The 22,154-nt window shown below is 44.6% G+C and overlaps 1 protein-coding gene across 2 annotated transcripts; it reads right to left on the reverse strand.

Annotated features, from left to right (window-relative positions):
* Positions 1 to 714: 714 nt before the first annotated feature.
* Positions 715 to 21,638, reverse strand: atp8b2 (ATPase phospholipid transporting 8B2). 2 transcript variants are annotated; one of them, XM_071529270.1, is made up of 30 exons: positions 21,533 to 21,638; positions 17,315 to 17,373; positions 17,042 to 17,155; positions 16,132 to 16,230; positions 15,870 to 15,931; positions 15,608 to 15,680; positions 15,003 to 15,073; positions 14,816 to 14,895; positions 13,983 to 14,141; positions 13,791 to 13,879; positions 13,317 to 13,513; positions 12,474 to 12,594; positions 12,137 to 12,224; positions 11,991 to 12,025; positions 11,723 to 11,882; positions 11,430 to 11,618; positions 10,303 to 10,418; positions 9,428 to 9,592; positions 8,905 to 9,016; positions 8,391 to 8,496; positions 7,574 to 7,832; positions 7,186 to 7,369; positions 6,163 to 6,386; positions 5,952 to 6,035; positions 4,815 to 5,060; positions 4,519 to 4,657; positions 4,079 to 4,209; positions 2,831 to 3,286; positions 2,666 to 2,770; positions 715 to 2,520 (listed from the first exon to the last, which is right to left on the reverse strand). In XM_071529270.1, the coding sequence occupies exons 1-30, from the start codon at positions 21,636 to 21,638 to the stop codon at positions 2,422 to 2,424; spliced, it is 4,128 nt and encodes a 1,375-aa protein (XP_071385371.1). In that variant the 3' UTR covers positions 715 to 2,421. The 2 variants fall into 2 exon arrangements, with proteins under 2 accessions (XP_071385371.1, XP_071385370.1); XM_071529269.1 differs by having other exon boundaries at positions 2,666 to 3,286.
* Between the last annotated feature and the right edge of the window lie 516 nt (positions 21,639 to 22,154).

Raw genomic sequence — 22,154 nt, forward strand, 5'->3', positions numbered from 1 at the left:
AGACCCGTTATTGTGAAATCCCAGGTCTCTTCCCCTTGCTCAGCGTTGTTTCAGAGGGTTGTTTCAGTGTCAAAGGGGAAATCCCCCCCCCCCCCCAAGGCTCATGACGGTGAAAATACAAAACCTGTAACGAGATGCAAACCCTACAGAAAAATCACTATAATATTGTCATCATACAACTGTCAGTGCGTTTATGATGACTTCAATGCACTTTCTGTTAGCTATTCTTATGGGAACCTATAGTTTTCTCTGATATTCGTATAGTATCCTTCATAAATGTATTATAGGGTGACTAGAGTTCTTGTTCGAAAGGGAACATTCAGAACACTTTTGGACACAACCCAAAATAACTTTTCTATTGTGTTTCTATTAGTTCTCATCCTAAGCATAGAAACATTTACTTGCAAACTATAATAACCTAGAAAACTAGGAGAGATGAACATGTTTTGTGGTTATTTTTGTATCAAAAAAGAAAAAAAACAAATCACACTGTCAATTATGTTTCACGTTATCTCTTTTCATACCCCAGCACTTCCTCTTTAGATTCACAGAGAAATACGACATAAACTTCATATATAATATACACAGATTTCACAGGGCTGCACTGTTTCCTAAATGATTATTTTTAACGGTAGGCCTATCGCTTTTTACAGCACATTATCGCTTTGACTAACCTAAACCCCTTAGTTACTGTAAGGCTGTCAGTTGCTAGAAATCACATCTGCATGGACACATAGTATGTTCCCCTCCTGTAAAAGCGAGAGGACGTGTTTATTGATCACTATTCAACAGCTCCATAATGCCACCTAACAGCTGACCCCTGCTTTAACAATCCACAGGGCCAAACACTCAACATTCATTTCCAACAGGTTTTCCCTTATTTTCACACACCATACCAACACTCTAGTTCATTTCGTCCGGACAGCTGCTTTGCGACTGTAAGAGACGTCCTTATAGGCATAGATCTACGAACAGGTTTGCATCATTCTCCTTCTGCTTCTCCTGCTTGATGATTATCTTACCCCTGATCTGGAGTCAATATTTAACAGGAGCACTTGCAACACACTTGGTAATCTATACTCTTCTGGTACAGCAGAGCTACATGATGAAACAGATACTGCAGGGAGTTTGGAGGACCAGTATTTTGGCTTTGTTAAGGCATGAACATCCTCAAACTCTTCCCTTCATTCATGGACAAATAAAACTTAAAAAACACTTCATTCAAGTGTATATGAATCAGCGTAACTGTTCCCACACATTGTAAAATGATGACAGAGCATTTCACAAACACAAGCCTTTCAGATTATGTCCAAAATTATTATTCCATTACCACAAGTTTTCTCTCCATTGCCCCCAAATCCAACCTAAAGTAAGCCAGTGGTTGTTTGATTTCTTAGTCCTCGACCTTTCATTCAGTTTTCCAGATTGTGGATTTATGACATTACATCAGAGGTACATTTATATGATTTGGCCTTTTCTCAGACCACAAAAGGCCTAACTTGCAAAAAGGAGGAAGAGTTGAGAGCCTCCCTGAAAGTGCAACTTAATTTGGCCATCTTAATACACACCAATATGATGCAAAGAAAGAAAAGAGAACAATAGGAGGAGCGGTAAGAGAAGTAGGAAAAAGGAGCAATGCGAGAAAAAGTCTTACAATAGTCTTGCTGCGTTCTGTAAATGAAAATACCGTTCTCACTGAGAACTATAGTGAACACAGAGACTTGAGTATATTATTTTAACAGAAAACACTTTTATGGCTAATAATGCCTGCCAATCACTGGCTGAAAGTCTTGTAATCCTACTCATTCATTCAATTCATTGTTGATTTTGAGATATGCTATATGTGATTGTGTGTGTTTGGCCGTGAGTGAGGCTAATCTTTGTTATTTGAGACACGTTTAGCACAGTTACGGTTGAGAGGAAATCTTTCTTGGATGATTAGCAGTACGTTCTCGATGGCAACTGCTGCTGCATCTGCCACTATTCGTCAGTTACGTAAATCACATGATCAGTCGTTCATAAACACTCTACACTCTAAGAACTATTAATCATTCAATTAATTCATTAAATCTCAACCATAATTTATAGTGGACAGAGTTCATGTCAGAGTTGTATCAGTTGGGAAATGGAGAGAAGTGGATTGTGGGTAGCTTGTTCCTTTTTTCTTCTAATTACCACAAGTCCTTGAGTCCATGTACTCTCAATGTCTCAATGTCTCTCCGCAAAAGCAAGTATTGATGCAGCTGCACACATCACACCCTGTATGTGTATGTGTGTGTATGTGTGTGCGAACATCTGCCAAATACTTTGCTTCCCAACAGCGGGGGTGTCATTCCAAACATTCAAAGCTCAATAATATTGAGCTATTCCATACGATCTGGTGGACAGTAGCGGGCCAATGTATTCCTCCATCTATATGTCTCACTCAGTGTGTCTGGTTTCCTTGGCAACAGACGGTGGGCCTGGGCTGCTGGATCCACTGGTGCGAGCAGCAATGCCCTTCCACCCAAACAGAGCCTCCTATTGGACAGAGGGAGACTTGCCATTAGTATGCTTTCAAAAGGGTTTGAAGTGGTGTAGGTGGAACATAAGATTGTCAGTGTGATTTTACTGGGGGTGTTTTGTTTTTGATGTGATACATGAATGAGAAAGGACAACAGCTCACCTGCACAGTCCCCAGGCTAAGCGTCCAACCTCCAGGCGAGTCTCCCCCAGGACACTTCACTGATGTGGGGGTGAGAACAGCAACACTGGGGGCCTGGGCTGGAGGCTGGGACGGGGCCCCTTCCGAAGCTGGTGCTAAAGCTGGTGGGGTGTGTGTAGACGGAACGGGAGCGGGAACGGGATCGGCCTGTGCGTTCTGGGCCGGCGGCGTGTGCGTTCCCTCCTCCATGGGTGTATCCTGCGACCCGCCCAGAACGGAGGACGAGTTTGACAGCGGTGGAACCGACCCAGAGACGTAACTGGGCGCCGGGCTGCACTCCCCCGAGGCGCTGGGAGGAGTGTGAGTGTGTGTGTGTTTCTTCTTGCGGAGCGTGTCGATCCAGCTGGAGCTGTGTCTGGAGGCGAAGGTGGCCAGGGCCAGAGAGGAGAGCCTCATGTTCTTCCCTGAGGTGATCAGCTCTCCAAAGCCCTCCTGGTGGGCGAAGGCGTAGCCTGACCTCCTGGAGCCGCCGCGAGCGCCCAGACGGCCCTCTGACACGCTGCCCACGCCGCCCCGCACGCCTCCCACGCTGCGACCTACCGGCTTTCGTTTCTTCTGCCGCACCAGCTGGGTGTAGCGCACCTGGAGGAGGGGCGGGGGGCAGAGAGAGGAATGGAGGATGAAAATGAAGAGTGACAGCAGAATGTAACAACATAATGACTGAATTCAATGTTATGTTGGTTCATCATCAGTTTCAGGTTGAACTAAATCAGGTGGTCATTCGAGATCCTGCGCATGTTGAATTGTGCACTCCACTGGTCGATCAAATCGTCTTTAATCCTCTTTCCTAACTGTTGCTCAAGCTCATTACAACTCAAAACTCCTCAACTCAAAAATTCAAAATTCCCACCCAAGCCCACAACAGAACATAGTCATTATAACTGGTGAAAAAATACAAACAACTCAAACCTTCCCTAGATTAATTATTTCCCCTCACCCTGACAATGGCTTTGGTTAGCTGACCAGCTAGTTTAGACCCCACAATAAGTGACTGACAAGACCAAACATGGATTTGCTACATGTTTACTAACGGGAACTCAAGGTCATTAGGATACACTGATTGAGTCAATATTTACGGGTACAAAGAGAGAGCATGATGTCAGTGATGGGAAGCACACAAACACACACACACACACACACACACACACACACACACACACACACACACACACACACGCATTCATACGTGTGAATACACATGCAAACACATATACACATTATGACACACTCGCTCAAATGAACCGATCATATCAGTGCAGTTAATCATTGCCTGAGTTCATGAGCTGACTTTAGGCTAGTTAGAAACGAGACAACACACACGTCACAGATGGACACATCAGTGTTGCAAGTGTGTGTTTGTGTGTGTTTTCTCACCGTGTCGGAGAGCTGCGGTTTGAGGTCCAGCTTGAGGAAGCGGAATGCCAGAACTGGAACTATGCATATCACCGTTGCCAATGCAATAGTTAACCACACAACCGGTTGCAATAAAGTGCTTTGGGCACTACCTGCACGCACAAACACACAGACATACAAAAACAGTTTTGAAATATAATGCGTCTCACAGATACCGTATACACACACAAGTATTTACATGTGGATGATCCCATTAGTGGAATAAGTGCTTTTAGCTCAGGTAAATATAATAAAAAAGAACTAAAACACTCATGTTATGAGTGTCTGGCACGTCCTGATTTTGGTGTGTGCACAGTATGTATTTATATGTTTGTATGTATATATTTATGAATGTGTGTGTATGTGAGTGTGTGTGTGTGTGTGTGTGTGAGAGAGACATAAAAAGAGAGCAGGTGACCGACCTACAAAGTGGAACTGATTGGGGAAGATCCTGAAGAGAGTCTGACTGTGCAAGGCGAACATGATGGTGAAGTAGGAGCCCAGGGAGCCCCACACAAACACATGGTTGATAACTGTCCAGAAGCCTGTGTCAAGAGCAATCTACACACACACACACACACACACACACACACACACACACACACACACACACACACGGAAAGACAGAGGTGCCAATGAACTATGGTGAAACAGTCACTACTTAAGTACAGCAGTTGCCAGCTGTGAGGAAAGGAAACACCTCTCTGACCCCTCTCACCTGTACACTGACTACAATGACCAGGGCTGTTGCCGTGGTGACAGCAAAGGTCTGGTAGTCGGCGAGGGGCTCTCCAGTGCCCTGAGTGGCGCTGGACAGGACGGCGTAGGGAACGAAGAACAGCACCACCGAGGTGTAGATGCCCTGGGCGATGCAGATGAAGAACTCTCTCTTGTTGAAGAGCAGGTTGAGCTGGCCAGGCTCATACAGCTTCGGATACTCCAGACTCCTTTGCTCAGGAACATCCTGCAGTAATAAAGGAGGTGAGGGGCTGCAATGAGTAAAAGCTATGGCTACAGTTGGAGTACAAAGTATTAAGACCACCCTCCTGAGTTGTAGCCCTCATGGATGGATTACTGAACGAGCCAACCGGGCACAGGCCCAGGGGCCCAAGAGCTCAGGGGGCCCCTGAGCCAGAGCCTGATACATGATGATGCTGTCACTAACTTTACATTTACTGCCCCACAGTCGAAGGGATTTGTCATTTATTTATTTACCATAGCCCCAAAATTCCACCATAATAACCTACACATTTGTTTTGAAGAGTTTTGAACAGTGAGTATTCCCCTCAGTTTATCTATAGCGCTTTAGCAGTAAAGCTCTGCATCATTGTCCAAAGGCCTCGTAATGTAAAGTCATGGTTTACGAAGACCCCAAAATGTTGTTTTCCACTCCTGATCTGTCAGAATAGGACCCACTGACTCATACCATGCAGCTACTGTGTGGCCATACAGTAGATTTTGGGGCATTACAGGCAATCAGAGGCATTTTGCACTTTAAAATATGTTTTTTAGACCTAGAATAATATATGTTTGAACCTTGTAATTCCTTTGTAATTGTTATAATTTAGTTTCTCTCCCATAAGGGGCCGGTTCACATGCCGTCTTTTGCGCACTCAAAGGCCTTTTGTCTCATAATCCGCCTATGGTAACCCTCACTCATGGCTTTACATTCCTGCTTTAACCTGCCTCCTCTCTTTCATCTACATCTCCCCCTGTCATGATTATCATGAAGATTTAATCAGTGAAATCAAAAAGGGATCATAGATTTCACCTGCCTGGTCTATCTCATGGAAAGAATATGTGGTCTTAATTTGTGTACATGTATGTTCTATACTTAGTATTCATTTGAACGAACCTGGTCAAATATCCCCATGGCCAGCACAGGGAGGGAGGTGTAGACAATGTTGTAGAGCGTGATGAAGTACTGATCATACACCGTCTAGAAGAGAGAGAAGACACACACACACACACAAACACAGTGAAAATTAGGATTGTAATTTCCCTAACCCCTGATTCCTAATGCTGACCCCACCATTAGGTTGACCCCATGACCTCTGCTCTCTGACCTGGGCAGAGAAGCCGCAGAAGAAGCCGAACCAGAAGTGCACCATGGTGAAGGCAAAGTTCTTGTAGAAGAAGTAGCAGAGGAAGCGGCACATGCGCAGGTAGGACCAGCGGCCGTGGACCAGCAGGAGGCGCTGCAGGAAGCGGAACTGGGAGAAGGAGTAGTCACTGGCCAGTACAGCCTGGATCCCCTCCTGACCTGAGATACCAACTCCGATATGAGCACCTGCAGGGGTGGAGAGGGGAGGCAGACAGAGATTTTTTTGATATGGAGTTTTATTTATCCCCATACTGTTATGAAGAAAAAAAAGAATAGGAGAAGAGGAAGGATTTTAACTCCATGAGGTAAAAAAAATCGCCTTGGAGATAAACAGATTCTAATTTTGAGACTATATATACATCACAGGATGTGAAACAAACCCTTCAATCACTGTTGCATTTACTTCTGCTTTGGGCGTGATATCACTGTTGTCATGTGGAAACCTTCTAATTCCAGTTTTGGTGATATTTATGGTTTCACTTCAACTGAAGGTTTACATGATCTTCTATGGGTTGAGAAAATTCTATGACACTTGGGTTTGTCAAAATGCAATATGTACATTTATATGAACAACCCACACGTACACATACACGTACACATACACACACAAACACACACATACTGTGCACCTACACACACACACTCACTCACGCGACTCGCACACAAACACAGACACACACACACATTTGCACATAGAAAAACAGGACATAGGGTCAAACAAGAAACCCCAACTGATGAAGACATCACACACACTGCAACATACATTTCCACATATCCTTCTTCAATACAAACAACACAACGTAGAAAAACAAATGCTGCTGTGGAGAATTTCCATTGCCTAATGGTAAATAGCGTTGGCTAAGCACTCGTGGCTAAACAAACCCTCCTTCTCTGTTGTCTCCTTTCCAACAATAATCCAGTTACTTTTCCTCCTCTGCTCCCTGCCTTCCTCCATTTATTGATCCTTCCTCCCCGGCCTACTCACTCTTGATCATGCTAACGTCGTTAGCTCCGTCTCCTATGGCCAGAGTGACGGCCTTCTTGTGTTTCTTGATGAGCTCCACCACCAGAGCCTTCTGGAGCGGGGTGACTCTGCAGCAGATCACCGCTTTGCAGGCAGAGGCCGTCAACACAAACTCTCCCTCCATGTCTGCCTCCAGTGCATGGGCCTGCAGGGAGGGAAGAGTTCAGGGGGGAGAGCTGCAGTTTTAGGGAAGAAGTTATGGTTTCATGATGCAGATAACACAATTGTGGAAACTCACATACACACGCTACTGACAGTTGATTGTAATTCCCTATGGCCTCTGTGTGTGTCTGTGTACGCGTGTGTGTGTGTGTTTGGGCGGGGTGGGGTGTGGGGCTGTTAGTCTTACCAGACTGTGACCGTTGATGACGAGGGCAAACTCTCCAGAGATGTTGTCCATGAGGGTGGAGGGGGGCTGAGGAGGGGGAGGGGGGCCCGAGGGAGGGGGAGGGCACTGCAGCTGTTTCCCTCCTCCTCCCTCACCGGCTCCCGCCTGTCCTCCCCCAAATCCGTTCCCCATGAAACAGGCCTCCCCCCATCCCTCCATCCCCTCCTCCTTCCCTCCGTCTCTGGCTCGCGAAAGCTCGATCATCCGTTCCCTCGCCCTCCTAGAGAGGAAGGCAAACAAGCTGACATTAATAGACATCAACAGCACTTCTCTGTGCCACAAAGACGGTGTGCGGCACTGAAACACAATACGGCCGAGGAGAAAACATGGGGGATGAAAGTGGAAGCTGGCCGATAAGCAAAACAGACAGAAACAGCTGAGCAAACATAGCAAAGAATAATGTAATATAATTAGGAAGGTAGCACAATGGAAAAAATAAAGCATTAAACAACAGAATTAGAGTGGGCAGGTACAATGTCAGGAATATCAGGAATAATCAAAAGGCATAGATGACTTTCTTTGGAGCTGGGAAATTTCACGACTAAGTTGATCTGTTTGTCAAACTTGTGGGCTGAATCAAAGATGGATGTGCGTGTTCTATTTTTCAGTCATTTTAAGAAATATGGACACTTGCAGGTGCGCAGACAGATAAGTATTCAGCCAGGCAGGGAATCAGAAAACTGAAAATGTAGACAGCTGTAGAGATAGTGTGACAATATTCTAGTGACACTGCATGAGCAGAGAGAAGATACAGATGCAGAAAGCCAGCCAGACAGACCTGAGCTCCTGCCGTACACTCTGGACAGTGTGTCCGCTGATGATAAACACCTCAGTCATATCATCTGTCAGCATCTTACAGGAGTAACCTATATTGACTGCAGTCTCTGTGAGAGAGAGAGAGGGAGGGAGGGAGGGTGTGGGTTATTTGAGTGTGTCTCAGCTGAACATCGTGGAGATGTACGACAAAGAGAATAGCTGCCTAAAATAGCTTAGATGCACCAAGTTGAAGAGCTTCATCCTAAAGAGAGAAAAAGTGACACCTTCTCTTACAAAATGACTGATTCATGACAAATTAAAAACAAATTATGGTGCTGGCATGGCATAGGTACCCAGCGTAGGATAGTAGGCAAACAACACTTTTACAGCTGGGATCCTCTATATATTAGATATGTTGAATGAGGTAATTCGTTTTTCCTGAAATGGATATATAGCAGTTTGTAATGAAACTCTTCACTTCTAGTGGCTTGTGCTCTTGGTATTTGTGTGATCATTCACAGAAGTGTGTGTCTCACCCTGCTTGTCTCCAGTGAGAACCCAGATCTTGATGTTGGCCAGGGAGAGGACAGCAATGGTCTCTGGGACGCCTTCCTGCAGCTTGTCTTCTATAGCTGTGGCACCCAGGAGCTACAGACAGACAGACAGACACACACACACACACACACACACACACACACACACACACACACACAAATGTAACACTTCTTGTTAAATGACCCATTAATTAAATATGTGTCCTAATTACATACTGTATGTCCTGCACTGGTAAGGCCTGGTAATGTTACTTAGCTAAAAGAGAGGAACTGACCCCCCCTATAAGCAACTGTTCCCTATTATATGATGCTATTTTTATTTAGTTTAGGGAAGGCACTGAGAAACAAACATCTGACTGCTTCACAGAAAGAAAGTGGCATTCAGATTGGCAGTATCACACACACACACACACACACACACACACACACACACACACACACACACACACACACACACACACACACACACACACACACACACACACTCACTCTCACTGTCACTGACCATCATGTCTTGTTCTATCTGCTCATAAGCAGCAGCTAGCCGGTCCTCCCTGCAGTCTGTGGCTTTGTCAGCGCAGCGGTGGCTCTCTGACCAGGCCTCCCACTGCTCCTCTGACAGGTCTCTGTAGGCCAGAGCCAGGGTCCGCAGCCCGTCCGCTGCATACTCCTACAGGAAAACACATACACACAGACATGCACACATGGTTGTGAGTTGTGAAATGATATTCACATGAGAAAATGTACAAACTGAAGTAGTCCTATGTAGCTCAATGGTACAGTATGCTGCACTGCAAAAACTGACAAACTTGTTAAGTTATTTTATCTTATCAAGCTTATTTTAGGATTTTTTCTTCTTACTGCACTGGCAGATAATTTTAGCGGTTTCAACAAATTTTACTTTTTTTCAGGATAATGTACCTTGTTTCAGGACATTTACTTGGTAAATGTGAAATTGTTTCAAGATGTTCTTCATTGTTTTATGATGATTTCTTTAAAGAAGTCATTTTGACATGTATCAAGTGAAATTTATTGAAACCAGCATGATTATGTGCCAGTACAGTGAGATAATTTGACTAAAAATATCACAAAATAAGCTTGATAGCTCTGGAAACAAGTTAAAATCACTGAACAGCTTACCATTTTTTGCAGTGTACTAGCATTGCCATGGTGAGGGGTTGGATCCCAACTGAAGCCAAAAAATGTCTGTTCACATAGGTAATATACATGGTGCTCAGCTGCCACTACAAAAAGGCTGAATATCAGTACTTTTCAGCTGCCTGTTGAGCACTAGATGGCAGTGGTGCTCCATGCACACCCTGACCCATCTCCCAGTGTGTGAGCGCTGGATGTACACTATGTGCTTGTGGGCTTACTCACATTGAGGTGGTCTGAGGTAATGTTCATCAGTTCCTGGTTGCAGGGGTGGAGCCTCTCAAACAGCAGAGTGTCGGCTCCTTTACAGTACAGACGGATCCTGCCCTCTGGGTTACGCACTGAAAATAAATATGCAATTTACAGAGTGTAATGAAGACAAAATACTCTATGTAATCCATTCAACTGTTACATTACCTACACTAGACTCCTGTTTCACTGCCGCTTCACTAAATGTCATTTAAGCTAGACATTCTTGCATATAGTGGGTCACATATCATAGACGGTCTCCTACTGAATATCATTTGGCATTGATGTATGAATGTGCGCTCTGTGCTTTAAGTCCTTGTCACTGCCTCATGGTCTCGCTGCTCTGTTGCTAACCCAAAGTTGTTGCTAGGGCACGAATGATTAATGATCAGTTATTTCTGGGCAGTTTTCCAGTTCTCAACAAGAAGACAAATCACAGGAACACACAGTGAGCTCTCACTGGGGGATAAAATGTAAACATGACTAATAGCCCATTCCCTGTCAGTTTGCGGGAGTGCGACTCATGATTTAAATAAGTTGCTGTGATGCAAACACAGAAACCCCTGATGTAATAGATGACTCCACTGTAATGCTCCACTGGCGTTACATACTGTACACCCACAGTAAATCTTGTCTCCTTTTTGTATTCACAGCCACCCAAACGTGGACCAGCAGAGTTCAAAAGAAGTAAAAGTAGCCTGAGAAAAAACTTATGCAAGTTGAAAAATTATGTGAGAAACAAACATGGGGGCTTTCCTGTTAGTAGCCTACTGCTACTACTACTACAGCCGGGGGCAGGTAATATTCTGAGAAAAAACTTTGCAAGAAAAAAAACCCTAAAAAATTAGCAAGAAATAACTCAAAATTTCTGAGATTAAAGTCAGAAATATGTGAGAAATTTTTGTTTTTTTCCTCAGAATATTGCCCCCCTCTCCCTGGCTGTGGTAAAAAGAAAAAAATCACCTACAGTGGCCCTAATATTTTTCCATAGTGAAGCACTTTGTAATTTGACATTGCATTTAAAAAAGTGCTATATAAATTCAGTTACTTACAAAGTGTGAGTGTGTGTGTTGGGGTGTAGGGGGGGGGGTGAACATGCACACCTATAACAGACATCCTCTTGCGTATGTTGTTGAAGTCCAGGATGGCCAGCAGTGTGTAGGTGACGGGTCGTCCCAGCTCTGTGATGGTGACCGTCCCGGGGGTCCGGGAGTGAAACACAAATCCAAAGTTGCGGGCTGCTGTCACTAGAGCGCCCTCATCTGGAGACTGAGCCTTATACACCAGCTCTCCTGTGTGGAGAAATAAACGAATAAATGAGTGAAAAGGTGGATTGATGTGAATGTTTACTGCCGTCCAGCCTTCCCAGATCCCCGTCTCCCCTTGTCCCGCTCACCCTCGCTCTTCTCCTCACTCATGACGGTGTGGCAGAGGGAGAGCAGGCGGAAGAACTCTTGAGTGTGAGCCTCTCCCACTTTCACCGACTCCAGCAGGGTGTCGTCATAGAAACAGAAGTCTGGGTCTGCCAGGGGGTTGAAGGGTGTGAAGTCCAATCTCTGGAGATGAACAGAGGGACAGGGGCTCTAATAGTATGTCATGAACTAGTTGTGAGTGTGTGTGTGTGTGTGTATTTGAGTAAAGAACTGATTCTTTAGGCTGCTTACCTTTGGCTGAGGTCCCAAAGGGTCCGTTCCCTCACCTGACACAAACAGAGGCTTATAGTCAGAATTTATTGTGTGAGTGTGTGTGTGTGTGCATGTGTGCGAGTGTGAGCATACAACTCGGTGCAAGTGCGTGTGCCTGTACATACCATAAGCCTGCCCATTGATGGAGCATTTGTTGAAGCTCATGATGTTTTGAGTGAGAGTTCCAGTCTTGTCACTGAAGATATATTCCACCTGGAGGAACAATTTGAAATTATAACACTAAGTCTAAAGTTATTATAGTAAACAAAAAGTAAAACTAAACTAGAACTATCTTGTCTAATATATTCAGTAAAATTTGAAAACTATGTAAAAATAGAAACTCATGAAAAATCCCAAAGCATAATACTCCTGACACATACACACACTGACATGTACTCACACACACTCTCTTTCATACACACACACACACTGTGGATTTGCTGCCCATGTGTGCACGCCCACCTGCCCCAGCTCCTCGTTGAGAGTGGTGGTCCGGGCTTCTGCTGCTGTGTTGCACTGTGAGCAGAACATCTGCCTGTCCCAGTTAATGAAGTAGCTGTGACCCAGCCTGATCACCTCCACACTGATACAGAGACGGACCAGAGAGGGAGACAGGGAGACAGGGAGACAGGGAGACAGGGAGGGAGAGACAAATAGAGGTGAGTGCTGAGTGGGTGCAGACTAATCTCAAAGTAATCTAACATAGAGTAGATTGCCACTAAAGAGGCATCGACACCCCCAAATGGCAGCACATGAAAAACGAGTCGAAAGACAACAATGTTCTCTTCTGTTAGTAGTACTTAGCTCAGCCTACTGTATATGAGTCAGTGGCACACAGAGCCATTAGTCACACACACCCGCGTTATAGTCAGTGTTAGAGTAGTGAAAGTAGAGGGTACTAGTGGGCTAGCTGAGGGGTGCAGGGACTAAAGCGGCATCTTGGAACTGGGGTGCAGGGGAAATAGTTTACGTTTTCCGGGACACATCTGCAGCTCTCTTCCTTACCTGTTGGGGGAGCTCTGCGGAGAACATGTACAAACAAAACAAAATGTCAAACAGACTAATTAAATTTAAAGGAGAGGTCTAGATAAAGAGATTAGGAGAGAGAGAGAGAGAGAGTAGGAAATTAATCTTTTTATAATGTCGTGCTTTGGAAACAAGGCAGCAAGTTGGTTGTAAACAACTCTGTCTGCTGAGGTATCGGTATATATTGACAAAATATTTCATCATCATCCCTTCCCTTCGTTGTTCATGTTTCGTATCTGTCTTTGGCTGATGTGCAGGCAGTCCTAGGCTTCTCCCTACCTGACATATAGAGAGATAGGCACCACGGTGTTGAGGATGATGACGTAGGACCAGAAGGAGAGGAAGGCGGAGAACAAGAAGTTGTCGACGGGAGGGTCCCAGGGCAGGTAGCTCTGGAACAGGGAGCCCACCTCTCTCTCCCACACTGCGTTACCCACCGCCAGGATCACACCCATACACACCAGGAAGCCAAAGATCTGGACAGATGGATACACATACACACACACTGAGGATAGAGTACATGTAAGCAAGAGTAGGTATTTAAATGATTTCTATTGGAGCTGCACACTTAAAGCTGGTTCATGTTTCGTTCAGAGATATTACATTTGGACCTCGAGACCAATGATCAGTTAGGATCGAATACATTATTACAGGAGAGCTTTGGATGTGAAACTAGATTCAAACCACAAATCATTGAGATCATGTCCTGAAATAGTCGTGAGTCATGAAAGTGAGAGGTTTGGGGTATCCTACCCAGAGGACCAGGGTGTTCATCAGGCGGTCGATGCTCGTACGTTTAAACTTGGTGCGACCACTGTTCTGCATCAGCTTAGTATCTGGGCCTGGCACAGAAACACAGGGAAAGTTGGGATTCGCAAAGTAATGTAGGGCACACACGTTCACACACACACACACACACAAACACACATAAACAGATACACTGACCTGCAAAAATGACCAGGCCGTAGCAGGCTTCGGTGTTGCGTAGGACACAGCCTCGCAGCAGCATGTTCTGGTTGGTCAGGCCGTATTTACTGTCTCTCCAGTACAGAGTCCCACAGAAACGATCCAGCTTGTTGTTGGGAGGTTCACACACTACCTCACCTACACACAGATGGATGGACACACACACAAATGTACACAAACACACATACACACACACACACACACACACACATACACACAAACACGCATACACAAATCTAAATTAGATTCTATATCATAGTCAGCCAAATGCAGTTACAATAATAGGTGTATATACTTCCTAGGGGTATAATATTGTGTTGAATTAGCCATCCCTATGACATCATCCTGTTGTAACACACACACACACACACACACACACACACACACACACACACAGATGCTGAAACACACACCTTCTGGAACTTGATATGAGGCAAAGTGTGGGCTGATTTGCTGCAGTAATGCATTTTCCTGAGCAGGTGAGGAGTGTGTGTGGGCGTTCAGTGCTGACGGGAGACTGTTGCACTGTGTGTGTGTGTCGGTGGGCGGGTGGTGATAGGCTGTAGATGGTAAATGCTGACAAGGGAGGGCAGAAATTGTGTGTGCGTGTGTGTGTTTGTGTTGTGCGTGTGTTGTGTGTATATTCGTGCAAATATTCATGTGCGAGTGCAAGGGTGTGATGGTGGGTATTATATTGTGTGTGTTGAACACTCAGGCACAGACCGAACCTGCTGACCTGCTGATGTACAGGAGGAACAAAAAAAAAAGAGAGAAGAGGAGAGCAGGAAGAGGCTTCGGTTCTCCACGCTCACCGTCAAACGTGGCCAAGTTGTTCGGGTCTCCCAGCTCTGATGTCACTGAGACAGACTGCCGCACCTTCATATTGGTCTCTCTGCAAGACAATACAGCACACACACGCTATTTAGATGCAGTGTCCTGTTGCTTCTGCAGATCGTGTGGTACTGTAAGTCAATGGTGAGGTGTGGTGTGTTTTCTGACCCGTCCAGCTCAGCTGTCTCGATGTAACAGAGCCCGTGAGGTTCGCTGCTGGACAACAGGAGGAGGTCAGCCTGCGCATAAAGACGATAGCTGAGGTTAGCATCCATTGCGCAGCCCTGATGGCACAGTAACAGCATTAGCATCAGCTAACAAGGCACTGATGGCACAGTAATGGTTAGCATCTGCAAACAAGTTGGTAATTATACTGCAGCGGTAGTTTGTATTCTCTAAAAAGGCACTGATGACATACCGAAATCTACTTAGCATTACAGCATTAGGTCCGCAGCACTGGACAAGGTCATGATCGCATGCAGATCTAAAAATGAAATGATTAGCAGTCTGCAGTGCAGTCTGTGTATCTCAGTACAGGCTAAGTTCTGCTGCAGAGTCGATACATTGCTAGGTTGATAGAGTAGGATAAACCAATCTTAATTAAAAGTGGCCCTGCTGGACATGAAAGCATTAAATTACATCCAAATGCACTGGTATACAAGGGAACTTACTACAGATAAGAGGACTATTAATCACTTGGTGTGTGTGTGTGTGTGTGTGTGCGCGCGCGAGCGTGTGGATGCAGCACATTACTGTATTGGATAAACACTTACTGCCACAAACTGGTTGTTCTCCAGTTTAATAATATCACCCACTCGAACGTTCATCCACTTTTCATTCTGAAGACTGAGACAGCAAAGAGATGAGAGATAGAGAGATAGAGGGAGAGAGGCAGAGAGATAAACATGACCTTGTATAGGAAAACACTGAGATGCTGATAAAAACTTGGATCATGGATTGTATAATCAGACTCAGTTATACAAAAAGTACTGATAAGTGCTCAGTTGTAATGATGTAATAATTCTGCAGACTCACGAGCCGCGGATGAGGACCTGAGACTGACGGTTGTTCACTTGGTTGTCGCTCTTGTGACGAAACTGCAGGACACAGAGATCAGCATGAGCTTTTCAAGACTTGTATCAAGCTTATACTGTATTAAACAGAAGCCACTTGTTTGTGTGCTAAATTGAAAGTGGCGTTTGTTAGCCATAATCAGGAGTCGTTATATTTCACTGTAATCATATCCTGTAATGTGTGAGACTGTGTGTACGTGTGGTGTGTGTGAAGACGTGCTCACATAGTCGTCTGTGGCATCCTTCACTGCAGTGATGCTCAGCACCAGAGCTAAAGGCACTATGGTAGTGAACCAGGAGAGGGATGAGATCTGAGGTATCAACTAGACAGAGAGAGAGAGAGAGAGAGAGAGAGAGAGAGAGGGTTCATCTGGAGACACATGGAAATGTACAGTATATAATACAGAGAGAACTAGGTCTGGCCCTTAGTTCCCTATGGGGAAACTAAGAAGGACGCCAAAATCAAACCGTGAACAAGAAGACAAAATTATGTTTATTTGGTTGCTTCTTACTTTTAAAAAGCTTTTTGTTGCTGTCAGGTGAAAACCTTCTATCTCCAACATGTCAACTTTTCAGGAACTAAGAAAAACAGCCATGTTTTTAGCCAGACCACCGTGCAACTTTGAGTTTATCGAGTGGGGTTTGAGAGGGTTTCATTCAGCACCAAGGGTTGGAGAATTTCCTCAACCCATACAGGAGCATGTAATCCTTCAACTTCCTTCAAAAGTTAAAACATAAAAGTCAACAAAATTCAAGTTACAAGGTTTTCACGTGACCAGTTCTTTGAGAGGAGGACAAAAAAAGGGTATCAAAATTTTCTCTGACTTTCCGACTTCATCATCTAACTTTGAATGCTGCTTATGTGAAATTTTTCAAGCAGGAAATATTACTATTATTGTTTTAATGCCTTTGTGTTAGTTTATTATTTATGAATATAATTTCATTTATCAAGTCTCAAGACAAACTGACTCCAACTATAACTTTCTGATGCATCTGTGTCCTTCAGTGATGTAAACTAATACCCCCCACCCCCCATACACACACACAAACAGACTCTCTCTCTCTCTCTCTCTCTCTCTCTCTCTGCCATGCTTACATCCCTCTTTTTCATCCCCCTACACCTCCTCTGCTCACCTGCAGTATGAGCAGGAAAAGGAAGTAGGTGTTGGCCACTTCCTGGAACTGCTCAAACAGGTTGACAGGCAGAAAGGTGATGATGTTGTACTTGGATGTCATGATGCAGTTACTCTGGATGAGAAGGAAGGTAGAGAAAAAAAAAAGAAAATTGTCTAAATCAAAACTCTATTTCCGTTTCAGTGTTTCAAAGACCTACAATATTTCCTCATTTTAACCAACAGTACTATTTTGGAACAAGGGGGAAACATTGTCAGCCGGTTTCTTTCTTACCGCGTACTGAAACTTCTCGTTGTACTCTCTGTCATTGGCTCTGGCCCTTCTCTCCTCCTCTACAGAAACACAAGGCACAAAATGAGTCACCAACGATGATATCAAAACAAGAAAAAAACATGCATCTCAATTTGTCATAGTCGCAAAAAAGGGCAATCAGTAATTCCTGAAAAAATATCAATATCATCAATATCTCCCCTGGAGCCCAGGAGACCTGCAGAGAGAGAATGAATGAGGGGAAAAGACAGAAGAAGTGAAAAGGATGATGCACTATGGGAATTTATTTATAAATCAATGAAGTTGGAGAGTCTGCTGGAGTTTGTTTGAGTGTATCAACAGAGACACAGGGACAGGCACAATCGCTCTCTCTCTCTCTCTCTCTCTCTCTCGGACACACACACACACACATACACACACACACACAGCCACTAAGGAGACCAATTACCTCTGATCAGTAATTAGCCGGTGCCTCTGTCTACTAATGACCGGACACGCAATCTGGGCCAGCTACAGCTATGCAACATTTAATCACTGATGAGTGTGTGTGCATGTGTGTGTGTGTGTGTGTGTGTGAAGTGTCAACAGGTTATATGAACCAAAAGAGGTATCAGGCTTCATAAAAGCTATTCACAGATAAAGGCAGTGCACCACACAGTGAAAATACATTTCAGACCCATTTCATGTTTTTTTTTAAAAACTCTTGCACCCTGAATTTCCCCTTCAATTTACAGAATTTACAGAAGTATAAGAACACAGTGAAGCCCATTGCTTGATTGGCACCTGACAAGAGTGCTGCTGTGCACTGCATCTACAACCTATGAAATAAAACTGGGGCAGAGAATGAAATTGCTTTCTGTCTTTCCTCTTGTTCCTGCTGTTCAGCCTCTTGCTGTTTTTAGGACTTTCTGTTTGTGCTGATGCAAAGTTGTTTGGGAGTTCCCCTCCTCCTCCACCAGCCTCTGGCTGCTCTCCTCTAATATTGATGAGATAGCTTTTTACATGAAATGACTGCCCCGCTTTGCACAGGACTACATAGTGCTCGCATGCACACACACGCACACACACACACACACACACACACACACACACAGAATCGAAGGCCGAAGCATGTGCTGATTCCGTCATGCTGTATGAAATGCACACGGATGGATCTGACACCACAAAAAGTCCTCAACATAATGGTTCTCTGATTGTTAGAGAGGCAATGAGGCGTCAAGGGAAAGGACGTCACGCAACAGAAACCATTACCCCATGTATAGCATAATCACACACACACACAGACACACACATAGACACACACACTCAGACACTGTGGTTTCCTGTGTTTCTGATCTCAGCCCCCAGAGAGATACCATTGTGAACCTCGTACAGCATACAACTCACATCTTTTCCTCTGCTGTGTTCGGCCTAACCAAGCAAACACACGCTACTCAAAGAGATACCCTGACAGCTCCCCTTTGTTCTTAACATATCAAACAAATTTGATACTACATATGAGCTTTAATCGGCTACAGAGACGCTGAGTTGTTGTCATGATAGATTTAGGCAAGTCAGAATTTGTGATATAAACAAATAATCCCCCCCATCCTTCCCTACATTTTACATTTGAAGCATTTAGCAGATGTTAATACAGACCATGTATGTATCACTAACATCATAAGCAAACCGTAAGAAGTATGCAACGGTAAAAACAAGGAAAAGCATTCAATATGTTGCTGGTAAATTCTCTCATCTGTAAGTATGTTAGAGACTGTAGCTGGGGGACAGCGGGGTTCAGAGCACGTGAAGTGAAGTGAAGTGAAGTGTGCTGACCAGAGCAAGTCTGAGGGTTTAGGGCATCATGAGTCTACTCCCATAATATCATACATATACAGTATGTCCTTAGGGTACGGTAGAATAGCGGGCTAGAGGGCTGAAGGCATGTTAGAGCTGTCAGACTTTGGGTGCATACAATAGTTCACCATATAAGAATCTAGCTCTGGGCTTTAAATCTATAGGATGTTATAAATCCAATGAGAGGGCCTGTGGCTTCAAGCACATGTCAAAGTTGACCAAGGCTGACAGTATGTGATATGTCCTCCTCTCTAAACTCTGCTTTGGCTGGTTCGTATAACAATATCAGATTTGTCTGCTTCTGTATCTACACATTCTTCAAATTCCCTCTTTTGTTGAAACTCTTCCAATTCTCCCTCCTCTTTTCTTTTCCCTCTGGCAATTCTCCAGTCCACTTGAAGGTCGTTATGTTGTTTTCTGGGGCAAGTGTCCACTAGAGAGATCTGTGCCCACTGTCAGGCTGGCAGCGCCAAGGCTGCATTAACCCTCGATGAAGAGGGGCAAGATCCCCGTGCCAGGCGAGCACAGAGGCACAGGCTTGCCAACCACATGCATCTGATGCCAAAACCTGACGCTATCGGTCCCGCTCTGCTCCTGTCCAAGCCAATACCAACCCTGCCCAAATACGTGAGGCATCTTTAGCTGACTGCCTGGCCCATTAAGTGTTTATAAAGCTGCATCTCTGACAGCCTCAAGGGCATTGCCTGCCTTGAAGCAGGGCAGAGCTGCACAGCAAGATAACACAAATCCATAAAGCTCCATTACTGAGAAATTTCCAGCTGCAGGAATTCTTCATTAGTATCAGGTGTATATAAACAACTGTTACACAAAAAGGATAATACACCAATATTTAAAACGGAACAATATATTAATATATTAACAATATATAACATTGACTTAAATTAAAATACTTAATGTCATGCCGTCTTATGGACAGTTTGTGGGCAGTGATTTAGCCTAATCAAGTCATGCTCTTTCTTTTCTTTCTTTTTCTTACTTCCATCCCCTGTCTCTTTAACACTCATCCCCTTATTTTCCCCTATTGCCAGACATGTGAGGGCACGTGCCGCAGCTCTCTGACTCGCCCTGTGGCTCCACAGTGGCAGCGCACTCACAACACACTGCATGCAGATTGGAAATGACAGTGGTAATGACTGAAAAACATACAGTGAGTCTATGTTGTGGGAAATGGTATTGTTCATGTCATGAGTAATCCTAATTCAGGATCTGCCTCTGTGGCTGTGGAGAAGTGATCGCTCACAGCCGTTAATTTAATTAGAGGAAAATGGGACATCAAAATCGTCTGCAGTCATGCGCGTACACACACACACACACACGCACACACACACACACACACACACACACAGTCAGAGTGATCTAATTTGTTGGAAAGGGATAGGAATGACAGTGACAGACTGATAGGCTGGAGGTCAAGTGAAGGTGCACATCCAGACTGATTTGTGATAGCAGGTAAGGAATAAGGATACAGACGATGCAGTGCAGTGACAGTGGTGGCTGGCGCCTGTGAGATTGATCAGCGTCTCAGGCCGCTGTGACAAGGACATCACCCGCTCATTTACACATGCAGGAAACTCCCCAACCCTGTCTATACATACACAACTCATGCAAATATGGATTTACAATCAGCACTAACTCTGGGGGGAAAGCTTCAATATGGAAGCGATGCCTTTGAGTCACATTACACGAGTTTTCTCCTTATTTATGGTTCCTATATGACTGAAACCGGAAAGAGCAGAGATGAAACTGCGCCAAGACATTGTGGTTGACAGTGAAAGCTCACAAGTGCAGAATTGCTGCTGAACAGAGGCTAAATGTGGATGGAGCTAGCGTCAACAAGAACCGAATACACCCTGACAGATCCTGGGATTAAAACTATGATCATAGAAGAATCACAGTTATAATAATTTCCCTATTATTAGATATAGGCTATACTTGGCGGCTGATGTCAGATGCTGCATGTCTGATGATAATGTAGAGTATGAGAAAGCTCAGTAATTACAGAGCAAGTGGACACAAACGGTGCACAAAGGTCAGTGAGGACCAATGAGATATGCAGCGATGACGAGATGTAAACACACACACACACACACACACACACACACACACTTTATTTACATTGTAAATGATACTGTAAAAACAATGAGTGAGTGAGATGAGCGATGAGACTTTGACCCAGATGGGATGAGGATGGGGAATGGTGTTTATTTACAGAACAGGGTTGCCAATGATTTTTTTACAGTCAACAACCTTCTAATGGTGCTGAAACAGACCAGAAAAAAAAATAATAATGACGACATTGAGACAGTGAGAAGCCCAGTTGGCAGTGAGGAGTCCAACCGCAGCCTACATGGTCACAGAAAGTACCTGTCCGCTTCTTTTTCGATTTGGCTCCAAGTCCTTGTTGTTTCTTCCGCTGCAGCGGCAGGACGATGGGGAACCACTTTTCGGGGATTTCTTTCGGTATCGTCATCTTGACTCTCTTAATGTCACGGTCTGAACCGGCCGTTATGTGTCCGTTGGTTCACCGACCGCTGACCACCACATCGCCGCAACGACGGGGATGAAGCTCCGGTCCCAAATCAAGTTGGATTAAGACCGTCCCGTCCCGTCCCGTCCCATCACAACTCTCTCACTCTCTCTCTCTCTCTCCCTCTCTCTCTCTCTCTCTCTCTCTCCTCCCCAAACTCCTGCACACACACTTGCTCTCTTTCCCTTGCTCTGTTTTCTTTCCCTCCCTGCCGCAGAAACGCTGAGGTCATTTTGTTTTTCTAATAAGGTCAGCCACCAATTTCACTGTTTTTCAATCATTCAACAGTGTTGTTATCAATAGGCTCGGATGTTGATAGCTTCAGTTGACTTTATACACCAAAGTTAATAAAGATTTTGTCCCAGTGACGCACAGATGCAAATGTGTTTTCTGTATTCATTTTGGACTACAGCGGCCCCAATAAAAGTGATCGATCAATCGCAGCACACACGTGCAAGT

This window comes from Centroberyx affinis, unplaced genomic scaffold (assembly GCF_046629955.1).
Source record: "Centroberyx affinis isolate AG114_WGS23_722 - 3 ecotype Tasmania unplaced genomic scaffold, CSIRO-AGI_Caff_v1 ptg001775l_1, whole genome shotgun sequence".
NCBI lineage: Eukaryota > Metazoa > Chordata > Actinopteri > Beryciformes > Berycidae > Centroberyx > Centroberyx affinis.

Excerpts from the sequence above, each read along its gene's own strand:
- atp8b2 (XM_071529269.1), bottom strand. The coding sequence starts at position 21,638 with ATGACGATACCGAAAGAAATCCCCGAAAAGTGGTTCCCCATCGTCCTG. Across the intron at positions 12,225-12,473 it reads TCAACGAGGAGCTGGGGCAG|GTGGAATATATCTTCAGTGA; the intron begins GTGGGCGTGCAC and ends TTGTTCCTCCAG. Across the intron at positions 7,370-7,573 it reads TCATCAACGGTCACAGTCTG|GCCCATGCACTGGAGGCAGA; the intron begins GTAAGACTAACA and ends CCCTCCCTGCAG.